The sequence below is a fragment of the Eptesicus fuscus genome, chromosome 7 (assembly GCF_027574615.1).
Source record: "Eptesicus fuscus isolate TK198812 chromosome 7, DD_ASM_mEF_20220401, whole genome shotgun sequence".
Taxonomy (NCBI): Eukaryota; Metazoa; Chordata; class Mammalia; order Chiroptera; family Vespertilionidae; genus Eptesicus; species Eptesicus fuscus.
The window spans coordinates 107,718,095-107,738,757 of record NC_072479.1 but is presented as its reverse complement, the minus strand read 5'-3'; the positions used below and the strand labels follow the sequence as shown (position 1 = coordinate 107,738,757).

The 20,663-nt window shown below is 63.3% G+C and overlaps 2 protein-coding genes across 2 annotated transcripts; one reads left to right on the top strand and one right to left on the bottom strand.

Annotated features, from left to right (window-relative positions):
• Positions 1-1,444: 1,444 nt before the first annotated feature.
• On the bottom strand, positions 1,445-8,240 carry CRELD2 (cysteine rich with EGF like domains 2). The gene is made up of 10 exons (XM_054718585.1): positions 7,998-8,240; positions 7,674-7,756; positions 7,060-7,170; positions 6,705-6,796; positions 5,911-6,087; positions 5,150-5,245; positions 4,072-4,155; positions 3,232-3,327; positions 2,339-2,488; positions 1,445-1,724 (listed from the first exon to the last, which is right to left on the bottom strand). The coding sequence occupies exons 1-10, from the start codon at positions 8,121-8,123 to the stop codon at positions 1,675-1,677; spliced, it is 1,065 nt and encodes a 354-aa protein (XP_054574560.1). The 5' UTR covers positions 8,124-8,240; the 3' UTR covers positions 1,445-1,674.
• Positions 8,241-8,453: 213 nt separating this feature from the next.
• Positions 8,454-15,874, top strand: ALG12 (ALG12 alpha-1,6-mannosyltransferase). Its single transcript, XM_008155420.3, has 9 exons — positions 8,454-9,070; positions 9,141-9,273; positions 10,092-10,265; positions 11,591-11,785; positions 12,164-12,267; positions 12,882-13,105; positions 14,288-14,457; positions 14,542-14,617; positions 14,709-15,874. The coding sequence occupies exons 1-9, from the start codon at positions 8,903-8,905 to the stop codon at positions 14,938-14,940; spliced, it is 1,476 nt and encodes a 491-aa protein (XP_008153642.1). The 5' UTR covers positions 8,454-8,902; the 3' UTR covers positions 14,941-15,874.
• Positions 15,875-20,663: the final 4,789 nt, after the last annotated feature.

The following is a 20,663-nucleotide window of genomic DNA, read 5'->3' as shown; positions in this document are numbered from 1 at the left end:
GGATGTGACTTGGAGAGGGGCCAGGGCAGTGCTCTGAGGGGGCAGCTGAGCAGAGCCCAGGGGAGGGAGGGAAGGAGGGAAGGAGGAGGGGAGGGGCCAGGGGGCCCTGGGTGGGGGACCCAGAGCAGAGCCAGTAAGGGCCAGCCTGGCCCTGTGCCTCCCCAGGCCCCACAGGTCCCACAGGAGGCCAGGGCTGCCGCCCATAGGGGCCCAGACACGGGGCCAGGAGGGGGCGCCAGCTGCAGGGACACAGGCCCCCTCTCCACTGCCCGGCGCTGCCCCGTTCCTCAGGACACCCCATGGCACTCGTGCGGGGAGGGGACACCTGTGCCCACAGGCCTGGGGGGTGGGGCGGCTCTCTGGGTGACTGGGCCATGCATGGGCAGTCAGCGCCACCCAGTGGCCACAGGTCCAGCCTGTGGCTCCCCCAAGGCCTGCGATTCCCTGGGTTCCGGCTGGAATGGGCGGGGGGGGGGGGGGGGGGGGGGGGGGGGGGGCGCGGGGTCAGTTCTGCTCCCTGGGCCGCGAGGGGGTTGGCTGACCAGACTGTCCAGCATGGCCTGGCCCTCCCTGGGAGCTGGCCTGGGCCGCCGCCTGCCCCCTCCCGCCTGTCCCCCTCCAGGGAGTCGCCTGCCCCACCCTCCTCCCCAGGGCACTCGGCCTCCGTGTCCACCCCCCCACCCACCCCCGCACCCTTGCCTGCCCCAGCGCTCACCTGGCTCTCCCTCCTCCAGCCCCACCCCACCCACAGGCTTCCACCCCCTCCAGGGTCGTCAGGGACCCACAGCCGGACCCCCGCTCCCCTCCACACCCTTGGCCATCACTCCTCTGGGGCGACCTCTCCCACCACCCGCTCTGCCCTGTGGGCCGACCCAGCCACGCCCCTCGGCTGGCACCATGGTGTCGGCGGTGAATGCCTGTGTGGGCTCCCAGTCAGTCCCCTGCCGAGCCCACCAGACTCCAGGTCCCTCTAGGAGCTCAGGGTCCCCAGCCTGGGGCTGGCAGCTCCGCGTCCCCCACAGACAGACAGACACGCAGGGCACGGAGCTGAGAGGCGGAGATGGGGAGCCAGAGGCAAGCTGCCCGAGGCCGCGGTCCGCCTGCCCCACTGACCTGAGAACACGGGGACGGGGGGTCGCCCAAGCCAGCCTCCCCATCCCACAGCCTGCCCTTCCTCAGGGGTTCTGAGAACCCCAATGCTGGCTGCCCCGCCCGAGGGCCCCTACTCTCTGGATCCAACCACTCACTCTAGGGGCCACAGGTTGGGCCCTGACAGCACCCGATGAAGATTTTGGTTGAACGTGAGGGTGAGGTGGGTGCCCGGGGAGGGGGCACGGGACCCCGAGGCTGCAGGGCTGCTCCCGCCCGTGCCCCGCAGGACAGGTGCAGCCGCACGGCCAACGCCAGCCAAGCGCCACTTCCCAATGAGACAAACCCACACGTGTTCTAGGCCTACCCTCAGTGGTTAATTTTATTATAAAGAACGGTATCAAAATAGACAAATCTGTTTAAGAAGAACCAAAAATGCAGCTTTTTAAAGGGCCAGTGAGCATCAACCGTTTTGAAGGCAGCTTCTCCCGGGGCCTGGAGACGGGGCGAGGCTCAGGGCGGGCACGGCGTGCGCCCGGGACGTCGGCCTAAATAACTTAAGGGGGTCTGGCTTCCGCGGGCTCCTCACAGGTCTTCGCGGGAGGGGGGCTGTGTGGGGGTCTCCTCTGTGACCGCTGTCAGGAACAAACAGGTTCCGGGTAAAACCATCAACGGGGGGGCGGGTGGCTGGGCCCCCGTGCCGCGCTGCCTGGGACTCGGGCAGAGTCCGTCACAGCGATTCAGGCTGGACACCCCACCAGCGTCCCTGTGGACACTGCTTCTTCACCCCCATCTGCTTCTAGGGCTTCATAGACGTCCCGGGAGGAACTGTGCCCCCAAAAGATGGTGCCGTCCAAACCCCCCCGCCCGCCTGCCCCCCCCACACACAGCTGCAGCCGAGGACCAGGGTTTTGGAGGGAGCAGAGCCCGGGTCTGACTTCCAGCCTCCAGGACTGCCACCCAGGAGCCCTGGGGAGTCTGCAGACCTGCTCATCCCCTCCTCCAGGCCCCGCCCCTCATCCTCAGGCCCCTCCCCTCATCCCAGACCCCGCCCCTCCTCCCCAGGCCCCTCCCCTCCTCCCCAGGCCCCTCCCCTCCTCCCAGGCCCCGCTCCTCCCCCAGGCCCCTCCCATCCTCATCCCCAGGCCCCCCCGCCCCCCCCTCCTCCAGGCCCCTCCCCTCCTCCCCAGACCCCGCCCCTCCTCCCAGACCCCCTCCCCTCCTCATGCCCTCCCCTCCCCACACTCACCCTCCCCCTCTGGCTGCGGTGCCTGCACACAAGCGTCTTCCGTCTCCTCGAAGCCTTCAGGGCACACGCACACGTAGCTGCCAGGCGTGTTGTAGCAGTTCTCGTGTTTCCTCAGACAGGGCTTCTCTGGCAGTGAGCACTCGTCCACATCTGAAAGCAAGTCCCTGCATAAGCCATGCACTGGGCGGACGCACCACAGGTGACGGGGTTCGTCACACACGCATGCACACGCATGGACGCACCGCAGGTGACAGGGTTCGTCACACACGCATGCACACGCATGGACGCACCACAGGTGACGGGGTTCGTCACACACGCATGCACACGCATGGACGCACCGCAGGTGACGGGGGTTCGTCACACACACATGGACGCACCGCAGGTGATGGGTTTGTCACACACACACACACACACACACACGGACGTGCGCGCGCATACACACTTATGCAAGGCGGTTCACTCACACGTGAACACACTGCAGATGATGAGGTTCACGTTCACACACACACACACACACACACACACACAAGCCCAAGACTCAGAAAGCCAGCCAGAGGGAGCGGCGGGGAGAGAAGTAACACGCAGCTCCAGGATGGGGCTCTCCGGGAGGAAAGCAGAGGCGAGCGCCCAGGGGAGCCGCAGGCAGGAGCCCAGAACCCAAGGCCCCGCAGTCCAGCCTCGGGGATGCCCCCCGGGAGCTGAGAGCCAACGTGGGCGCAAGGCTGGACAGAGCACGAGGGCAGGGCCGCAGCCGGTCACCAGCCGTGTGGGCACCTGGGCAGCCCTGGCGTCCCCGCCCCCCCGCCTCTGCCTCTCCGGAGACCCGGGGGCTGCAGGGAGCCGTTCCTGCGGGTCCCTCGGCGGGCTCCCTCGCCCGCGGACAGCGCGCTGACCTGCACACTGGCCGCTCTCCTTCGTGTAGCCGGCGATGCACTCCTTGCACTGTCCCGGGCCCTTCCCCGTGCAGCCCGCACAGGTGGGGTCACATTCTAGAAACAAGAGGAGAGACCGTGACGGCAGCCGCCCGGCCCCCGGGGGCAGCTGGGGTCTGAGACCCCCGAGCCCGAGAACAGGTGCCCGCATCCGTCGCGCGGGGGCTGACAGGGCGCTCCGCACACCCCACCTGTCTCCCGGCAAAGGACGGACGAGGGATCTACGCCGCGATGTGCCTGGAGCTAAGGCCCAAAGGACGGGAACGCGGGGACCTGGGGGGGCAGTTTTCTCCGCACACCCTCGAGCTCGGGACCCTCTCGACGCGCCTGCTGGGAGCCCCGCCCGGGCAGCCAGGGCCGGGCCAGTCCCGTCAGACAGGAAGGGCTCGTGCTGTCCAGACAGGGAGGGGCACACTCCCGCTGGCACAGCCACGGCCCCGAGGCCCTAAAGCCACGGCCCTGACCGAGCAATTTGGAAAGTGACCCCACGGCAGGGAAGCGCGTGAGAACTACCGACGGGGCCACATCGCGGCCGAGGCAGGGGTGACACGGAGAGTCACCACCGCAGCCCGTGCCCGACAGGAGGCCGCGGGGACCGCGTAGACACGCAAGGCTCCCCCTCGTGGAAGGCCTTCTAGAACCTTCCTGAGGGCCCATTCGCACGTTCTGGGTTTTCTGCAGGAAATGCCTGCGACCTGGACTGCCCCCCCCCCCCCCCGGGGCTTGTAGAGGAGGAAGAGCACAGGGTCGCTGAGAAGCCAAAGCTCAGAGGAGCGTTTAGAGGGAGGGGCCGGGCCACACCTTCGCACTGGAAGGAGCCGCCGACGTTCTGGCAGAACTGCTGCGCGCTGCAGGGGGGCGTCTCCGCCGTGCACTCGTCCACATCTGCAACCAACATCCCTGTGAGCCAGCGGCCTGCCCCGCGGAACCCAGAGCTGGACGCCCAGGGCCAGCCCGGGGAAGCGAGTGGCCGCTGGGCGGGGACAGGGACCACGTGCCACCAGGCAGGGTCACTCTGAGGGACCGGTGCCGGGTGAGCACCTTCCTCACGGCCTCGCACAAGCCCTGCAGCCAGGCCGGGCTCGGAGAGGGGATCACACGCGCCCCTACCCTGCACTGGACGTGGGCACACGGCCTGGCTGGCTTAAGGCCACACGGCTCTGAGGGCTGGGGCGGGAACGCCCGTGATACTGGTGGGAGCCTGCAGGGGGGGGGACCTGAAAGGGGGGGAACTTGCAGGTGGGGGGGGAGCCTGCAGGGCTTGGGGGGGCGGAGCCTGTGCTCGGGTGAGCTGGAGCCAAAGGAAAGGGTGGCCACAGGCTGGGCGGTGGGGCAGCGGGGGACATGCCGGCGGCAAGCAGAGCCCGGGCGGTGGGAGGGCAGATCCCGGGCGGTGGGAGGGCAGCCCCCGGGCGGTGGGAGGGCAGACCCCGGGCGGTGGGAGGGCAGACCCCGGAGAGTGGGAGGGCAGCCCCCGGGCGGTGGGAGGGCAGCCCCCGGGCGGTGGGAGGGCAGACCCCGGGCGGTGGGAGGGCAGCCCCCGGGCGGTGGGAGGACAGACCTGGGCAGTGTGAGGGCAGCCCCCGGGCGGTGGGAGGACAGACCTGGGCGGTGGGAGGGCAGCCCCCGGGCGGTGGGAGGACAGACCAGGGGCGGTGGGAGGGCAGCCCCCGGGTGGTGGGAGGGCAGACCCCGGGCGGTGGGAGGGCAGCCCCCGGGCGGTGGGAGGGCAGACCTCGGGCGGTGGGAGGGCAGCCCCCGGGCGGTGGGAGGGCAGACCCCGGGCGGTGGGAGGGCAGACCCCGGGCGGTGGGAGGGCAGACCCCGGGCGGTGGGAGGGCAGGGTGGGGAGGAGGAGCCGGCGGGCCAGCAGCCTCACCCACGCAGGCGCCGTCCTCCGGGGCCCAGCCCACTTGGCACTGGGTGCAGTCCCTGCTGGTCGGGCCCGTGCACAGCTTGCAGGACTCGTCGCAGGCTGGAAGGCAGAGGGGGCGCCGTCAGTAGGGGACCAGCGTGGCTTCCTGCACGTCGGGTCTCCCTCCGAGGAGAACACGCGCTGACGAGCCGCCAGCCGCGGACTTACAGCCCTCCCCCAGCAGCCAGTCAGCGTGGAGGGCGCCCGCCCCCGGCACCGAGTGGTCAGGGGGCCGGTCACGCGGAGAGGGTGTCTGCCTGTAAAGTCACTGAGGGGGAGCCAGGTGACGCCCCGAAGACCAGGTAGGAAGGCCCACCTCCAACACCAGGTGAGCAGGATGGCGTGTCCTCGCGGAGGGCCTAGGACCAGGAGGTCCTCCGTGCGGCCCCCACACCCTCCCGCCCCGTCTCCTCAGTGATGGGCGGGGCTCGGCCTGAGTGACAGCAGGCACCCGGGCCTCTGCACCCCACGCCACATGCACCTGGGACACTCAGCAGGGACCCAGGGCTGGCAGTCCTGCAGGAGGGCGCAGGGGGGCAGGCCCTGCACTAGAACACGAGAAAAGACCCCGTGGGTGTCACAGAACTGCCACCCGAGCTGTCCCCTAGGGGCCAGGAGGAAAGGGACACTCCTCCCGGGGGTTGTTTAGGGACAGGAAGTGCGACCACCCGGCGCCTTGGTCTTGTCCCTCCCCTGCCCCTGCACGCCTGGGCGGGCCGCGGTACCTGTGCAGACGCTGTGCGTCTCGTTCCGCAGCGCGCTGAAGTAGCCGTCCACGCAGTCGGTGCACAGGGCCCCGCGGTAGCCCGGGTGGCACTGGCAGGACCCGTCGCCCTCCCTGCTGCCGTCTCCGCTACAGCGCCCGTTCCCGCTGCAGGGCCTCTCGGACCCGCCCTGGCACGCTGTGGGGACAGAGCCGTCAGGTGCACGCAGGAGGCTGCCAGGCCCGTCCTCACAGAGCCAGCGCCATGTCGCTCACTCGGTGCAGCCTTCTGCCAAAACCCAATCCCGGCTTTACCCCTGGAGCCGGCACGCCACCCGAGGACCGCGGGCCTGAACGCGGAGAGGGCGTCGGGACAGCCTCACATGAGGCTGAGACAGAGGATGCTCACACCGGGGGGCGTGGAGCTGATGGACAGCAAGACCGTCCGGAGGTGGCCACACGCCACCAGAAAGCGGGAAAGGCAGGCAGGAGGCGGCTCCGGTCAGTGAGAGGGCCTGACCGTGAAAACCGCGCCACGCTGTCCGGCGGCCACGGGAGTGACTTGGGTGATGCCCAACCGCAGGGGGCTTAGCCCTGACCCACCCCGAGGCACAGCTGCCCACTGGCCGCGGCCCCACAGATGGGCCTTTGCTGAGAGGAGAGGTGGCCAGGGCCACGGAGCCGCCTCCCACACGCGGGCCGGCACCGGGCAGGGCGTTAGCAGGAACCCTCAGGTGGGCTCGGAGGAGGCAGCGCCCCAGGTCCTGCCCCTGGGGAATCGACGCGGGTAACTCGGGGTCTCGCCAGGAAACGTACCGAGGCAGTCGGGGCCATAGGTTCCCGGAGAACAGCAAACTTTCAGCGTTTTCACACAAAACCACTCAAATAAGTCAGGATGCTCCTTCTTCCTAGGGAGTTAAAAGTGTTCGTTAAACCTCGCACACGCGTGTCTTAGAGCAAAACCGCAGGTCACCGCCGTACACGCTCCCAGCCTCTTGCAACCCCTCCCCCGTCCTCGCTGGGTCACCCCGCAGACGGCCGGGGGTGGGAAGAAGCCGGTGTGCGGACGCCCTCTGACCGGCTCCTGTCACTTTCCCGAGGGTGACGTTACTTCAAAGTCACGCCTGAAAGCATCTGTGGCGGCTCCGTGACCGGAGCGGCGGACACTCACAGCCGCAGCCACCAGGCCTCCAGCTGCTCCTCGTGCTCCTCCACCAGGCGGTTGCACTCGAAGTCGCTGCTCCCACACAGGCCCTCCACGATCTCCATCAGGCGGACCTCGCTGCAAGGAAGTGGCCAGCACCCGTCAGCCCGGCACCCGGTCAGCCCCAGCACCCAGTCAGCCCGGCACCCGGTCAGCCCGGCACCCGGTCAGCCCAGCACCCGTCAGCCCTGCTACAGGGAGGTGCTGAGTCCCCACCAGGGGCCATGCGTCCATGCGTGGTGCCATGCAGAGGACTGAACTGGATGGAGGGGGTGGGTGTCAGGGAGGCCTCTCTATCTTCAGGGTGATGGGCAGAGTCAGGGGGCCCCCAGGGGAAACCCTGAAGCTGGTGGGTGGAGCTCTGGACAGAGGGGAAGCCAGCGGCTGACAGCTCGTGGGATGGACTCTGTCCCCCTGGGAGAGGCCAGCGTGTCTGTTGTGGGGACGGGGAGCCAAAGGGCCAGCTACGGCCAGCGGGTCCGCTCCAGGCCAGAGCACAGGTGGCCACGCTGCAGGGACCCCTGGGTGGCCCCGGGTGGGGGCCGGGCCCCAGGACAGCGGTGCTCGGAGCGGGCACCCACCTGGACTCATACTTGGACAGCGACTTCTCCTCCCAGGCCGTGTTCCCGCCGCCGAAGTTCTTCTTCGCCGTGTCCGCCATTCCCTGCGGGCGGGCGGGGGGCATGGGCTCAGGCTCCCCGTCCCTGGCGGGGGTGACCACGTACACCTCGGGGTAACTAGGGCCACCTCGGGAGTGGCCCGGGGCCATCTCGGGGGTCACCTGGGCCCATATGGGGTGTCCCCGGCCCATGAAGGGGTGTCCCGGTCCATACGGGGTGTCCCCGGCCCCTGACGGGTGGCCCGACCCCTCGGGGTGGCCTGGTCCGGTCCCGCGGGCGGCCCACCTGGTTGAACTTGTCCACCAGCTCCCGGCAGCGCTTGCAGGGCGTCGGCTTCGGGGAGGCCTCGCGGGGCAGCCCCAGCAGCAGCCCCAGCAGCAGCCCCAGCGCGGCCCGGGCCGGGGGGCGCATGGCGGCCGAGCGGCACCGGCCGAGTCGGGGAACGGCGCGCACTCCGGCCTCCGCCGCCCACCGGCTCCGCGCCCGCGGTTCCCGGGGCTACTTGACGGCGCCGGGCTGGGCCCCGCCCCCCGCCAGCCCTCGCGACGCCATTGGCCGGGAGAATCCTCCCCGTCCCCATGTGGCCCAATCAGGGCTCGCCACGAGGTGGCCAATAGGGAGGCCCCGGGTCAGCGTCCGCGGGGGCCGCCCCCGGCGCCATCTTTACTCCGGGCGATCGGGGCGCCCGCGGCGCCGGCCGGGCCCTGGCGGCCATGTTAGAGTCGGGCAAGGGCTCCCCGCGCCCCGCTCCCCGGCTTCCGCCGCCCCAGTTCCGCCGCGGGAGCCGAGACGGCCGCGCTCCGAGACGCGCCGCCGCGGACGGGCGAGGTCAGCGTGCGCCGCCGCGGGCGGGGCCTCGGGCGGGCGGCGGGGGTCCCGAGCCGAAGCTCCCGCGGCCTTTGCGCGCGTGTCCGCGTGGGCCGCCGCCGGCCTCCTCGCCTCCTCGCCGGGCCCCGGAACCCGCGTCCCCCCGGCGCCCCGAGCGCGGCCGGCCGGCTTCGGTCAGGTCTTTGCTGTGACGTGTTGTGAGGCCGACGGACGCTGCGCCCGGCGCCCCCGGCCTCGTGGGCCCTCCCGGTGTGGCCGCCCGGAGCCCACGCCCTGCAGGGGGCGCCCCCATTCTCGCTGGGAGCCGCCCCGGAGCCGCCGCGCGGAGGGTCCCCGAGGGCGCGCGGGAGCTGCCGCCCAGGATGGCGGGGAAGAGGCCGCGGGGCTCGGGCCGGCAGCGCCGGCTGCTGGGGCTGCTGGTCGCCGTGGCCGCCGTGCACCTGGCCGCCTGCCCCTACACGAAGGTGGAGGAGAGCTTCAGCCTGCAGGCCGCGCACGACCTGCTCTACCACCGGCTGGACGTGGAGCAGGTGAGGACGCGCCGGCGCCCCGCGGCCGCCGCCCGGCGCCCCGCCCGCGCTGACCTGGCCTCCCCCGCAGTACGACCACCTGGAGTTCCCGGGCGTGGTCCCCAGGACGTTCCTCGGGCCGCTGGTCCTCGCGGCGCTGTCCAGCCCCGTGGTCTGCGCGCTCTCTCTGCTGGGCACGTCCAAGTTCTACTCCCAGCTGACAGGTAAGGGCTGCGGCGGGATCTGGTGACCGCCAGCCGGGGCCGCCCCGCTCCGTGTCCACCGGGGGCCTGGCTGCCTCGGCCACTCAGCAGGCGCTTCGGACACCGGTCGAGGTCGGACGTCAGCCCTTTCTGGGGTGCGACCCGGGACAGGGAACCCAGCCGAGCGCCCCTCGCGACTGTGAAACGAGGGTGCCTGCACCTTCCCGCCCGCAGGAGGCTGCCGGTGCAGAGCCTTCTGGGTTTTTCTCTGCCCCGAGCTCTGCAGCCTCCGTTTCCAGCCAGGAGCGCCGTCGTTCCAGTTCAGTGTGTTTTTGTTGCATCCAAACCCAGACCGCGTTCACATTCTCCCACGGACGCCAGCATGTCCTCTCTGCGCATTTGTCTGGCCTGACGGCGAGCTGTGACCCAGCCAGGTCCCGAGGAGCAGCCGCTGGGCTCCCGAAGGCAGCCTAGGAGGCCGCAGTCTGCAGTCACTCCGGCAGCTGGACATGCAGCTGGTCGCGGGGGCGCCGGGGAGCCCCAGGCGGGAGGGTGGGGACCTGTCTGAGCTGGGGCGCTGGAGGTGTCCCGGCCAGGTGAGGGCTTCTGGTGCCAGTTTCGGGCGCGGCACCCTGGTGCAGACCCTGCCTGCCCTGCCCACGTCTCACAGTCGCAGTGAAGTGTTGGGGCCGGGCCTTCCGTTCCCCACACGCAGTCGTGTCTAACACCCAAGACCCTCCCCTCGGGGTTGTTGTCCTGTCAGCGGGTCACCGACCGACCACTGCAAGTTGGCACCAAAGACCGCGTGGCCGGTCACACACCTGTCGCTCTGTGTTTAGTCAGAGCCGTCCTTGGACTCGGGGTGATCTTTGGACTCTGGACTCTGCAAAAGGAAGTGCGACGGCATTTCGGGGCCACGGCGGCCACCATGTTCTGCTGGATGACGGCCACGCAGTTCCACCTGATGTTCTACTGCACGCGGACGCTCCCCAACGTGCTGGCACTGCCCGTGGGTACGTAGGTGACGCCCACCAGGCCCCGCGGTGGCTCCCATGCCTCTCGCCGGGTTTGGGGCACCCCTGCCAAGTGATGGGTGAGTGTCGTTGAGGAGCGCCTGCCAGGCGATCGCTGCTCCCTGTGGGGCGTCGTAGAAACGCCCATGACAGGACAGCCGGGGACGTCTGCTCTCAGCTGGGTGGAGGTGACTTCCAGGAGAGGGCGCACCTGGGACAGCCCCCTGTGCAGGGACTGGGGCAGGTGACGGCTCCCTGTGCAGGGACTGGAGCAGGTGACGGCTCCCTGTGCAGGGACTGGGGCAGATGGCGGCCCCCTGTGCAGGGACTGGGGCAGGTGACGGCTCCCTGTGCAGGGACTGGGGCAGGTGACGGCCCCCTGTGCAGGGACTCGGGGCAGGTGACGGCTCCTTGTGCAGGGACTGGGGCAGGTGACGGCCCCCTGTGCAGGGACTCGGGGCAGGTGACGGCTCCTTGTGCAGGGACTGGGGCAGGTGATGGCCCCCTGTGCAGGGACTGGGGCAGGTGACGGCTCCCTGTGCAGGGACTGGGGCAGGTGACGGCTCCCTGTGCAGGGACTGGGGCAGGTGACGGCTCCCTGTGCAGGGACTGGGGCAGGTGACGGCTCCCTGTGCAGGGACTGGGGCAGATGGCGGCTCCCTGTGCAGGGACTGGGGCAGGTGACGGCTCCCTGTGCAGGGACTCGGGGCAGGTGACGGCTCCCTGTGCAGGGACTTGGGGCAGGTGACGGCTCCCTGTGCAGGGACTGGGGCAGGTGACGGCTCCCTGTGCAGGGACTGGGGCAGGTGGCGGCTCCCTGTGCAGGGACTTGGGGCAGGTGACGGCCTCCTGTGCAGGGACTCGGGGCAGGTGACGGCTCGCTCTGGGTGTTCTGGCGGCGCCCCAGGCAGATTGGGGGGCCAAAGGAGGCCATGGATGGCGTGGGTTTGGGGGTCTGTGCTGACCCGGTAGGGCGTGGCCTGGCCCTGGGGAGGGGTCCTCTGCTGGACACGGCGGGGGAGGTGGTGAGCAGGGCGCCATTCCCCGTGAACTGTGGGCGGAGCCAGCAGGACGTGCTGAGCGTAGCAGGACTGGAGTGGAGGACGGGAGGAGGGCCGCGGTGGGCACTGCACACGGAGCCCCGGGCTCTGGAGATACCCCGGGGTCCGGGCTGTGTGACGTGCAGGATGCGGGGCAGGGGCAGGGGCGGGATGGTCCTGGGGGGCCCGGCCTGCGTGGGGGGCCTGGTCCTGAGCGGTGTTTGCTGCCTCTGTGGCTCTGCGTGGCTCTCCCACGAGGGGTAAAGGTGCGCCTTGCGTTCACAGTGCTGCTGGCCCTGGCGGCCTGGCTGCAGCAGCGGTGGGCCCGTTTCATCCGGCTCTCGGCGCTGGCCATCCTGGTCTTCCGTGCCGAGCTGAGCCTGCTCCTGGGCCTCGTGCTGCTGCTGCTGCTGTGCACCCGGCGGCTGTCCGTGGCCAGGGCCCTGCGCTGCGCCGTGCCCGCCGGCCTGCTCTGCCTCGGTGAGTCGGAGTGCCGCCTCCGCCCGGAGGTAGTACTTGCTCTCGTTTCAGAAATGAGGAAGAGGTGGGAGGGTTGGGTTTCGTCACTAAACAAAATTCCTTTGAAATCTAAGCAGCATCAGAAAGTCCTTGCCATGCTGCCTGAGCATCCCCAAAGGCACTCCCCTCCCCCCGCTACGCCCAGGTCATGTGACCACAGGAAGATGCCCTGGGGGACCGAGGCCCCACACGCCAGTTCCTTCCTGTGAAGCTGATGGCTCGTGGGGACGTGGGCCTAGGACCTGGGACACGGGACACGGGCTGCCCTCCCCCCCAGCAGCCTGGTCGCAGGCTGAGCCCAGGTGCTGTCCTCTCCTGAGGAGCCCGTTGCTTTGCCAGGACTGACGGTGGCTGTGGACTCCTGTTTTTGGCGCTACCTTGTGTGGCCGGAAGGAACTGTGCTCTGGTATAACACCGTCCAGAACAAAAGCTCCAACTGGGGCGTATCCTTTACCTGTCGCTGTGGGACGTCCCGCGGGGCAGGGTGCCGGCGGCCAGGGCCTCGCTCAGGCCAGGCGAGGAGCCGTCTCACCCGACGGGGCACCTGAGGGGGGTGAGGCAGCGGCTATCGCACCAGGACCGGCACCTTCACCCTGTCCACCCAGGAGACCCCGCAGCGCGGGGCTGGGGTCTGCTCCGGTCCTGCCCCCCTGTGGAAACCGCCTGCGTTCGGAGCCCCAGCTTCCCCCTCAGTCCCGTGGCTCTGCTTTCTGGTGCTTCGTTGTGGGATTTAAACCCGAAGAAAGATCAGTGGGCCGAGTCCCCATCGCACCCATCACCCAGGACAGTGGTTTCCACGGAGAAAAAGGACGGGGAGGGAAAAGCCCTGCACAGCCTGGTGACCGTTCCCTGGACGCGGTGCTGCTGCCCAGGCCCAGGTCCTGGCCTCTGTCCCCGAGTGAAGGGGACCACGTGGTGACCTGAGGCCCAGGGGCCCGGGGCACCGCGGACAGAGACACCTGTCAGGGCTGTGTCTTCCCTGTGCTCCTGGCCTGAACCCGACTGACGGGATGCATGACCATCGCTGACACGTGGCCTCCTTGACCCTCCCACGCAGACCTCGCCCCTGCTGTGGTACTTCTACTCGGCCCTGCCGCGGGGCCTGGGCAGCAGCCTGCTGTTCGTGCCCCTGGGCCTTGTGGACAGAAGGGCCGTGGCCTTGCTCCTGCCGGCACTGGGGTTCGTGGCCCTGTACTCGCTGCTCCCCCACAAGGAGCTGCGTTTCATCATCTACACCTTCCCCCTGCTGAACGCCGTGGCCGCCCGCGGCTGTGCCTGCCTGTGAGTGCTGGCTCCCCGCCCACGGGCTTCCGAGGCTCAAAGGGGCGGTTTGCAAGGGAAACGGCCCTGCTGTCTCCAGTGCAGCGGCCTTTGGGCCAAGCCGGGTCAGGAAGGGCCCGCACTGGCCAGTGGCGCTGCGTGGTCCGTCCGTCCCGTTAACCCGGACGCGTGTCCCAGGCCTGTCTGCGCGTGGCTGTGCTAAGCTCCAGGCTCGGTCACTGGGGGCAGCAGGAGGGAGCGGCCAGGTGGGAGGGTGAGGAAGGGCTGCTCAGAGCGGCGGGCTGGCTCGCCTTGGGGCTGAGGAAGGGGCCCTCGTTCATCACTCCCAGCCAGCCACTTGTGAGCGTGGAGTCCTCCCGTGAAGCCCTGCTGTAGGGGGGAGGGTGCCGTGCACTGAACTCGCCCTCCCCGACCAATAGTCCGGCGTGGGGGCAGCAGAGCAGGTGGGGGGGGACTGGAGAGAGGGACGAGCTGTGTGTCTGGCAGGAGGCAGCGGTGCACTGGGGCCTCCCTCCCCCCACAGGGACATAGCAGTTACTCCTGGACATGGATCCCGGGGACCAGGGTGAAGGTTTGGGTGGTGGGTTTGCATCTCAAAAGGCAGAAACAAGACTCAGACGCAAGCTCTGCAGTCACTGCCCGTGAGCGGCCCGGGGCCCGCCCCCCAGGCTGGGCTGGAGCCCAGTGAAGACCGGCGGCGGTGACGTCGCTCACACCCAGGCTCTGCAGTCCCGCTCGGCCAGCGCCGGGTTGAGAAGGGCTCGGCAGGGCCTGAGCAGAGTCAGGTCAAGGGTCCCCTGAGTTGACAGAAGCCAGCACCCTCAGACGACCCAGGCGACAGTATTCTCTCCACGGCTCAGGTCTCTTGTGGCCTCTGCCTCGCCATGTCTGCCGGCTCCCTTACAAGCCACACGGCATTCAGTGTTTGGTCTCGGGGCTGTGCTCGAATCTAAGTCATAACTCGGGGTGTTTCACATTATCATGTCAATTTTAGATTGTCATTTTGGGTGGACTTTCAGAGAAAAACTGAAAGGTAGTTGACCCAGTTTAGTAACTTATATACCTACCTGGGGATGAACCTCGTTAGGACTCAGCGGAGGGGACCAGCAGGTTCACATTCGTGTGACATTTTTCCCGCCCGTCGCTGTCACTCACTCTCCACGAAACAACCGCTCTTCTCAGGCTGAACAACTGTAAGAAGTCCTGGCTGTACAGAGCAGGCTCCCTCCTCGTGCTTGGGCACCTCGTGCTGAACGCCGCCCACTCGGCCACGGCTCTGTACGTGTCCCACTTCAACTACCCTGGCGGCGTGGCCATGCAGCGGCTGCACGAGCTGGTGCCCCCCCAGACAGGTAGGTGCTCGGCTGTGCGGGACCCACTGCCACTCGGGCAGAGGCGCCGGACCCAGTTCTAACCACACACACGGTTTTCCCCAGACGTTGTCCTGCACATCGATGTGGCTGCTGCACAGACGGGTGTGTCTCGGTTCTTGGAGGTCAACGGCGGCTGGAGGTATGTTCCTGCCATGGGTGACTGCCGGTGGGGACGCCGTGGTGGGGCTGGCGTGGGGCCGTGGCCCAGGTGCACGTGTTCTGTCTTGCAGATATGAGAAGAGGGAGGATCTGCAGCCTGGGTCGGAGCGCATGCTGGCCTACACGCACCTGCTCATGGAGGCGGCCCCTGGGCACCTCGCCCTCTACAGGGACACACACCGGGTGCTGGCCAGTGTCGTGGGCACCACGGGGGTGAGTCTGAACCTGACCACCCTGCCTCCCTTCAGCGTCAACCTGCAGACAAAGCTGGTGCTTCTGGAGAGACGGCTCAGGCCCTCCTGAGGGCACGCCCAGCGCACAGGCACAGCCACACACGCCGTGCCTCCTACACGGGCCCGGAAGGCTGGCCGAAGCCACCCACCACCCCTGAGGCAGGGACCCCACGTGGGCACCGCACACGGAGCAGCCTGGGCACAGCCAGCTACCCTGGGAAGCTGCTTTGGGGGGGCAGCCACATCTGCTGCCCGGGGGCCTGACCACCTAGCAAGTGCAGCCTTTGGGAAGGTCACGTGTCTGTAGCTGTGAAGTCGGAGCCTCCACACCTGCTGGATGGAGTACCCCCACCTGAATCCTGCGCTGGACGAGATTTTCTCCATCGTCCCAGGGACGCAGTTCCATCGCGAGGATATTTCAGACATACACGTTCAAGTGGAATGAGAATTAAAGTTTGTACATCTTAGCAATCTTACATGTGATGTTTCCAGAGAGTGCCTTCACCTAGGTTTTATATTTTATTATTTTTAATATATATATATATTTTTTATTTCAGAGAGGAAGGGAGAGGAAGAGGGAGATAGAAACATCAATGATGAGAGAGAATCATTGATCGGCTGCCTCCTGCATGCCCCCTCCTGGGAATCAAGCCTGCAACCTGGGCATGTGCCCTTGACTGGAATCGAACCTGGGATCCTTCAGTCCGTAGGCTGACGCTCTATCCACTGAGCCAAACCAGCTAGGGCTAGGTTTTATTTTTATGTGATGAACTAGTGGCGTGGTGCATGGATTCTTGCACATTGAAAGGAAATTAATTAGAAGAAATATTTTAATATCGCTATTCACCCTTTCTCTATAATAGAAGTGTCAACCAAATTCACAATCAACAATAACAGATCGAAACACACGTTTACAATTGGCGCTAGCGAGAGCTTTATGTGTATCGCACGTGCACGAGTCAACTTAGCCTTTTATACATATAGAATAAACTTGCTTAATTAGACCTGCTTTCTGGTGTAGCTAAACTTTTTCCAGCCCAGTGAAGCACCCCAACTTCTCTTTTAGGTAATTGTTAGCAACACAGCAGTAAATATCAACACGAAGCAGATTATTATTGTAGATCACTCAGGGAGAACAAAGGGTAAATATTTAACTGCAGCAGTGTTTGACTATATTCTGTGCAGTGAGAAAACCTGAAGTCATTTTCAAGGTCCACCATTTCTTCTTTTCAGTCAAGTTTCTAAGCTTTCTAAATCTCTGTTTTCTGGCTAATGAAAATAGGATTCCATTGAGTCTCCTATCTACCTACTCCAGGACTTCTGTGAGGATCAAATGAGATGAGGCACGGGAAAATGCTTCACAGACATTTGGTTAAAGTGTAAAATGTTTCCACCTGGCTGTAAAGCAAGTCCCTGGGCTGAAGAAACTGCAAAGAGGCTAGTCGCTAGGGAGAGGAAGCCAGGCGTTGCTATGTGACATCATTACCCAGTGCTCACGGCCACTGTTGCTGGGCTGGGCTGGGCTGGGGGCCGCATTTTGCGCCATGGCAGCGTCGGCTGCGATTTGGTGGGCTGTTGCTCTGGGGTGGTGGCGAGGCCTGTGTCCCACTTGGGGGAAGCCAAGTGTTGCTTTGTTGGCGCCAAGTCCGCGGTGCCGTTTCTCTGTAAATGGCCAGTGCACATCACAGCAGCTCCTGCGTTGAGCGTCTGCCCCCTGGTGCTCAGTGAACGTCATAGCGACCGGTCAGGCGGTCAGACACTTAGCATATTAGCCTTTTATATATATAGATCAGGCACATTTATACTTTACCGAACCACATTTATTAAGTAGCCAAAGTGTGTCTGACACCGAAGTTAATACAAAGAATGGGGTGTCACTGCACATGTGTGCACACACATACCACATGCACACGCATGCAACTCAAGTGCATAAAGACGAGCTAAAGAAAGTCTGAGCATTCGAGACTGAGTTGCCTATCGCATAGCCTGGACCCTCGAATACCCTAGTGCAGTGGTCGGCAAACTCATTCGTCAACAGAGCCAAATATCAACAGTACAACGATTGAAATTTCTTTTGAGAGCCAAATTTTTTAAACTTAAACTTCTTCTAACGACACTTCTTCAAAATAGACTCGCCCAGGCCGTGGTATTTTGTGGAAGAGCCACACTCAAGGGGCCAAAGAGCCACATGTTGCTTGCGAGCCACAGTTTGCCAACCACGGTCCTAGTGTGTCCAGGAAAGACACTTCAGTCACTGTCGGCTCCACAGCAACTGACTGGCAGACTGCAGACCCTTCAGACCAGGGCCTCCTGCAGCTGTGCCACACGTGGCGCCCGCTGACCATGCAGCCAGCAGGCTGCAGGGCCTCCACCTCTGCCAGTCAGCACTGGGCACTGTGTGTGTGTGAGTCCTTGCCCGCCCCCGTTTATCAGTTTGTCATCAGTACTTGTTATATATCTATGATTGGCATTTGTCACTCATGGATAATTTCTCAGCATTCAAATATTTGTCAATTATTGGCATGTGTGTCTGAGTTGCTGCTGGGCCTGATGGTCTGAGAGTCACCCCATCTATTTGTGTTCAGATTGTGCAGGATTCACTCCACGGGCTGTCAGGCTGTCACATGCCCCGTCATGGTAACTTCTGGAGCACTGTCCTTGGCATAAGGTGTGAACTCTCGCTCTTCTAGGCCTCTGTCCACACCCTGGGACCAGCCATTTCTCTGAGGGCACCTTTTGGCAGGAAATGGTTTACAAACCAAGATCTGGTACAAAATGTGCTCACTGCGATCAGGTCTGTTTCTAGGTCCTTCTGTGGACGGAGCTAGGCAGGCCAGGGTGCCACACGCACACACACGCGCACACACACGCACACACGTGAACGAGAAATGGTGTGTGCCGACACCTCCAATCCCCCCAGTACATGGGCTTGTGTTTGTCTCCCCCGCCCACACCTGTCCCGGCTCCCATCGTGAGACCCTGACGCCCGCAACAGCAGGCGTTTGCTCCGCAGGGTAACCAGCTTTGGAATCGCTTGGCCATACGGCTACGGAAACAAACCCGTGGAACAGAGCTCCGCTCTTTGCAACCTTCACTCTGGTGCCCGTGACGGGTTCACGGTCAAACACTGTCCTTGGGTTAGTCCCCTGGATGGTGGTGTGCTTCTCATTTTATTTATCGTTGGGATCACGCTTTCCGTTTGCTTTAGTCTTGGGGGTCTGACTTCCCATTCTTTCCAGTCAGTCACCGTGGCCAAGGTCTGTGCAGGGATGTCACTCCCTCCACTTCTTGTCATTAATGCCCTGGTTTCCTTGGCTGCCCTGGGCTTCTGAGAAGGTAAGCAAAACCTCCCTTTCTTTTTATTTTTATTTTATTTTATTTATTTTATTATTTTTTTAAAATTTCTTTATTGATTAAGGTATCACATATTTGTCCTTGTCCCCCATTCCCATCCCACCCCCCTTCCCACACATACCCCCACCCCCTGTTGTCCTTAACCTCTGGTTGGGCTCATATGCCTGCACACAAGTCCTTTGGTTGATCTCCCCCTTTACCCCCACCCTTCCCTACCCTCCCCCGAGGCCCGACAGTCTGATCCATGCCTCCTTGTTTCTGGGTCTGTTCTTGTTCATCAGTCTATGTTGTTCATCATTTCCCCTAGATGAGTGAGATCATGTGCTATTAGAAATACACTTATAAGAACCGAAAATGAGACAAGCAATAATGGTTATAGTGACAGGAAATGAATCAGTCTGTAGTAAGTTTCTTTCTGGGCCAACAGTTCTTTTGAGACCCAATTACAATGTCCAACAGTTCCTTATGTGTACATGTCAGCACTGACATTACAGTTCTGGATGGTGGACAAATGGTGGTAATGCAGGTCCGACTCTCTCTGGTTTGGTCCTGGGCAATCTGCAGTGATGCACAGCTGCTACTGCTCTCCTGGACCACCTGCAGTCACTCTGCCTGTCCCTGGGGGGCCTTTGTGATTGAGGCACCCCATCACCCTGTGTATGTGGACGCCCATTTCTTCAATCTCCTAGGTGGGCATTTAGGTGGTTGCCAATATTTTCAAACTTCAAATGATGCTGCTTCAACTACCCAGATGTATTTGTACTTTCATATGGTTTACGGGGCATTTTCAAGGTAAGTTCCTAGAGGTGAGGTACTGCATCATGGTCAGTGCGTGTTAGCTTGGCTCAGTCTTGCCAAATTCCTCTTCACGGAGCAGCCTGAGACTGAAAGGGTCGATTAAGCCTCATCAAGCTGCAGTCTGTGAGGTGAGTGGTGGTCTCACAATAGATACGCTCTTCCTTCCCTGGGGGTGGGAGTTGGTATCTCACAGCTTTAAGGGCTCTCTTTTTCGGTAAATTGTTCACATCTCTTGTCCATTCTCCTTTGGATTTTTGGTCATTTTCCTTTTACATTCTACAATTCTTCAGTTAGTGGGTGTTCACCCATTATTACAGTGTATGTTGAAGTAATCTCCCCATTTGTCTCGACTCTGCAGATGTTCTCAGCTTGAGGTTTTCATGTTTATGAGTCCTTTTTCCGGCATCATAGTTGGAAGGTACCCCCACTGGAGTTCAGCCTCATCTTGTCTCCATGGTTCTGTAGATTCTTTTTCACCTGTAGACCTCTCACTCGTTTGGACTTTGATTTTGTACAGTGAGGAGTAGGGCTAATTTTATCTTTTCCACATGGTGTGTACTTACTAAAGGTCCATCTTTGCTTCAAAGATTTGAAGTCAGAAACTGAACTACATTAAGATTTGACAATCCTATATAATAAAAGCCTAATATGCTAATTATCTGGTTGTCCATTCAACCAATCAAAACATACTATGCTAATGTTATGCTAAGGCTGCTCAACCGCTTGCTATGACATGCACCGACCACCAGGGGACAGTTGACCAGTCGCTATGATGTGCACTGACCACCAGGGAGTAGATGCTCTGACTGGTAAGTTAGCTTGCTACTGGGGTCTAGCAGATCAGGACTGAGTGAGACAGGCCGGACATGCCCTGGAGCCCTCCCACACTCCCTCCCTGGCTGGCCAAACTCCTGCGTCCCTCCCCGGCCCCGACTATGCACCGGTGGGGTCCCTCGGCCTGGTCTGCACCCTCTCGCAATCTGGGACCCTTCAGGGGATGTCAGAAAACCAGTTTGAGCCCGATCCCACAGGCCAGGCTGAAGGACCCACTGGTGCACAGATTCATGCACCATGCCTCCAGTTACAAATAAAACTCCTTTAAATATCTGTGTGCAGGTTTTTGTGTGCATGTCAGTGTCCAGTTCCTTTGGGTAAATACCAAGGAGCATGATTGCAGATTATAAGGTGAAAATGTGTTTAGTTTTCTAAGAAACTGTCTCGCAGAGTAGACGCACCATGTCACATTCCCACCAGCAGTGAAAGTATTCCTCTGCTCCACGTCCTCACAGCATCTGGTGCTGTCAGTGTTCGCTCCTATCTCTTCAATCTGTTTGGTGCCTTGTGGTACCTTGTTTTTTCTTGAAAGCCAGACAAGATACACCAAGTGGAAGGAGCTGATGTAAATAGATCTTAGTGACATGGTGGTGAGGTGGGGGGAGGGGAATGTTGTCTGGTCCTAAGATTTTTTTTTTTTAATTTATTGATAATGGAGAGAAGAAGGGAGAGAGAGGGAGAACGAAACATTGATTTGTTCCACTTATTTATTCATTCACTGGTTGCTTCCTGCATGTGCTCTGACGGGGATCAAATCTACAACCTTGGCATTCTAACCTTTATCATCCTAAGAAAAAGCCAGCATGC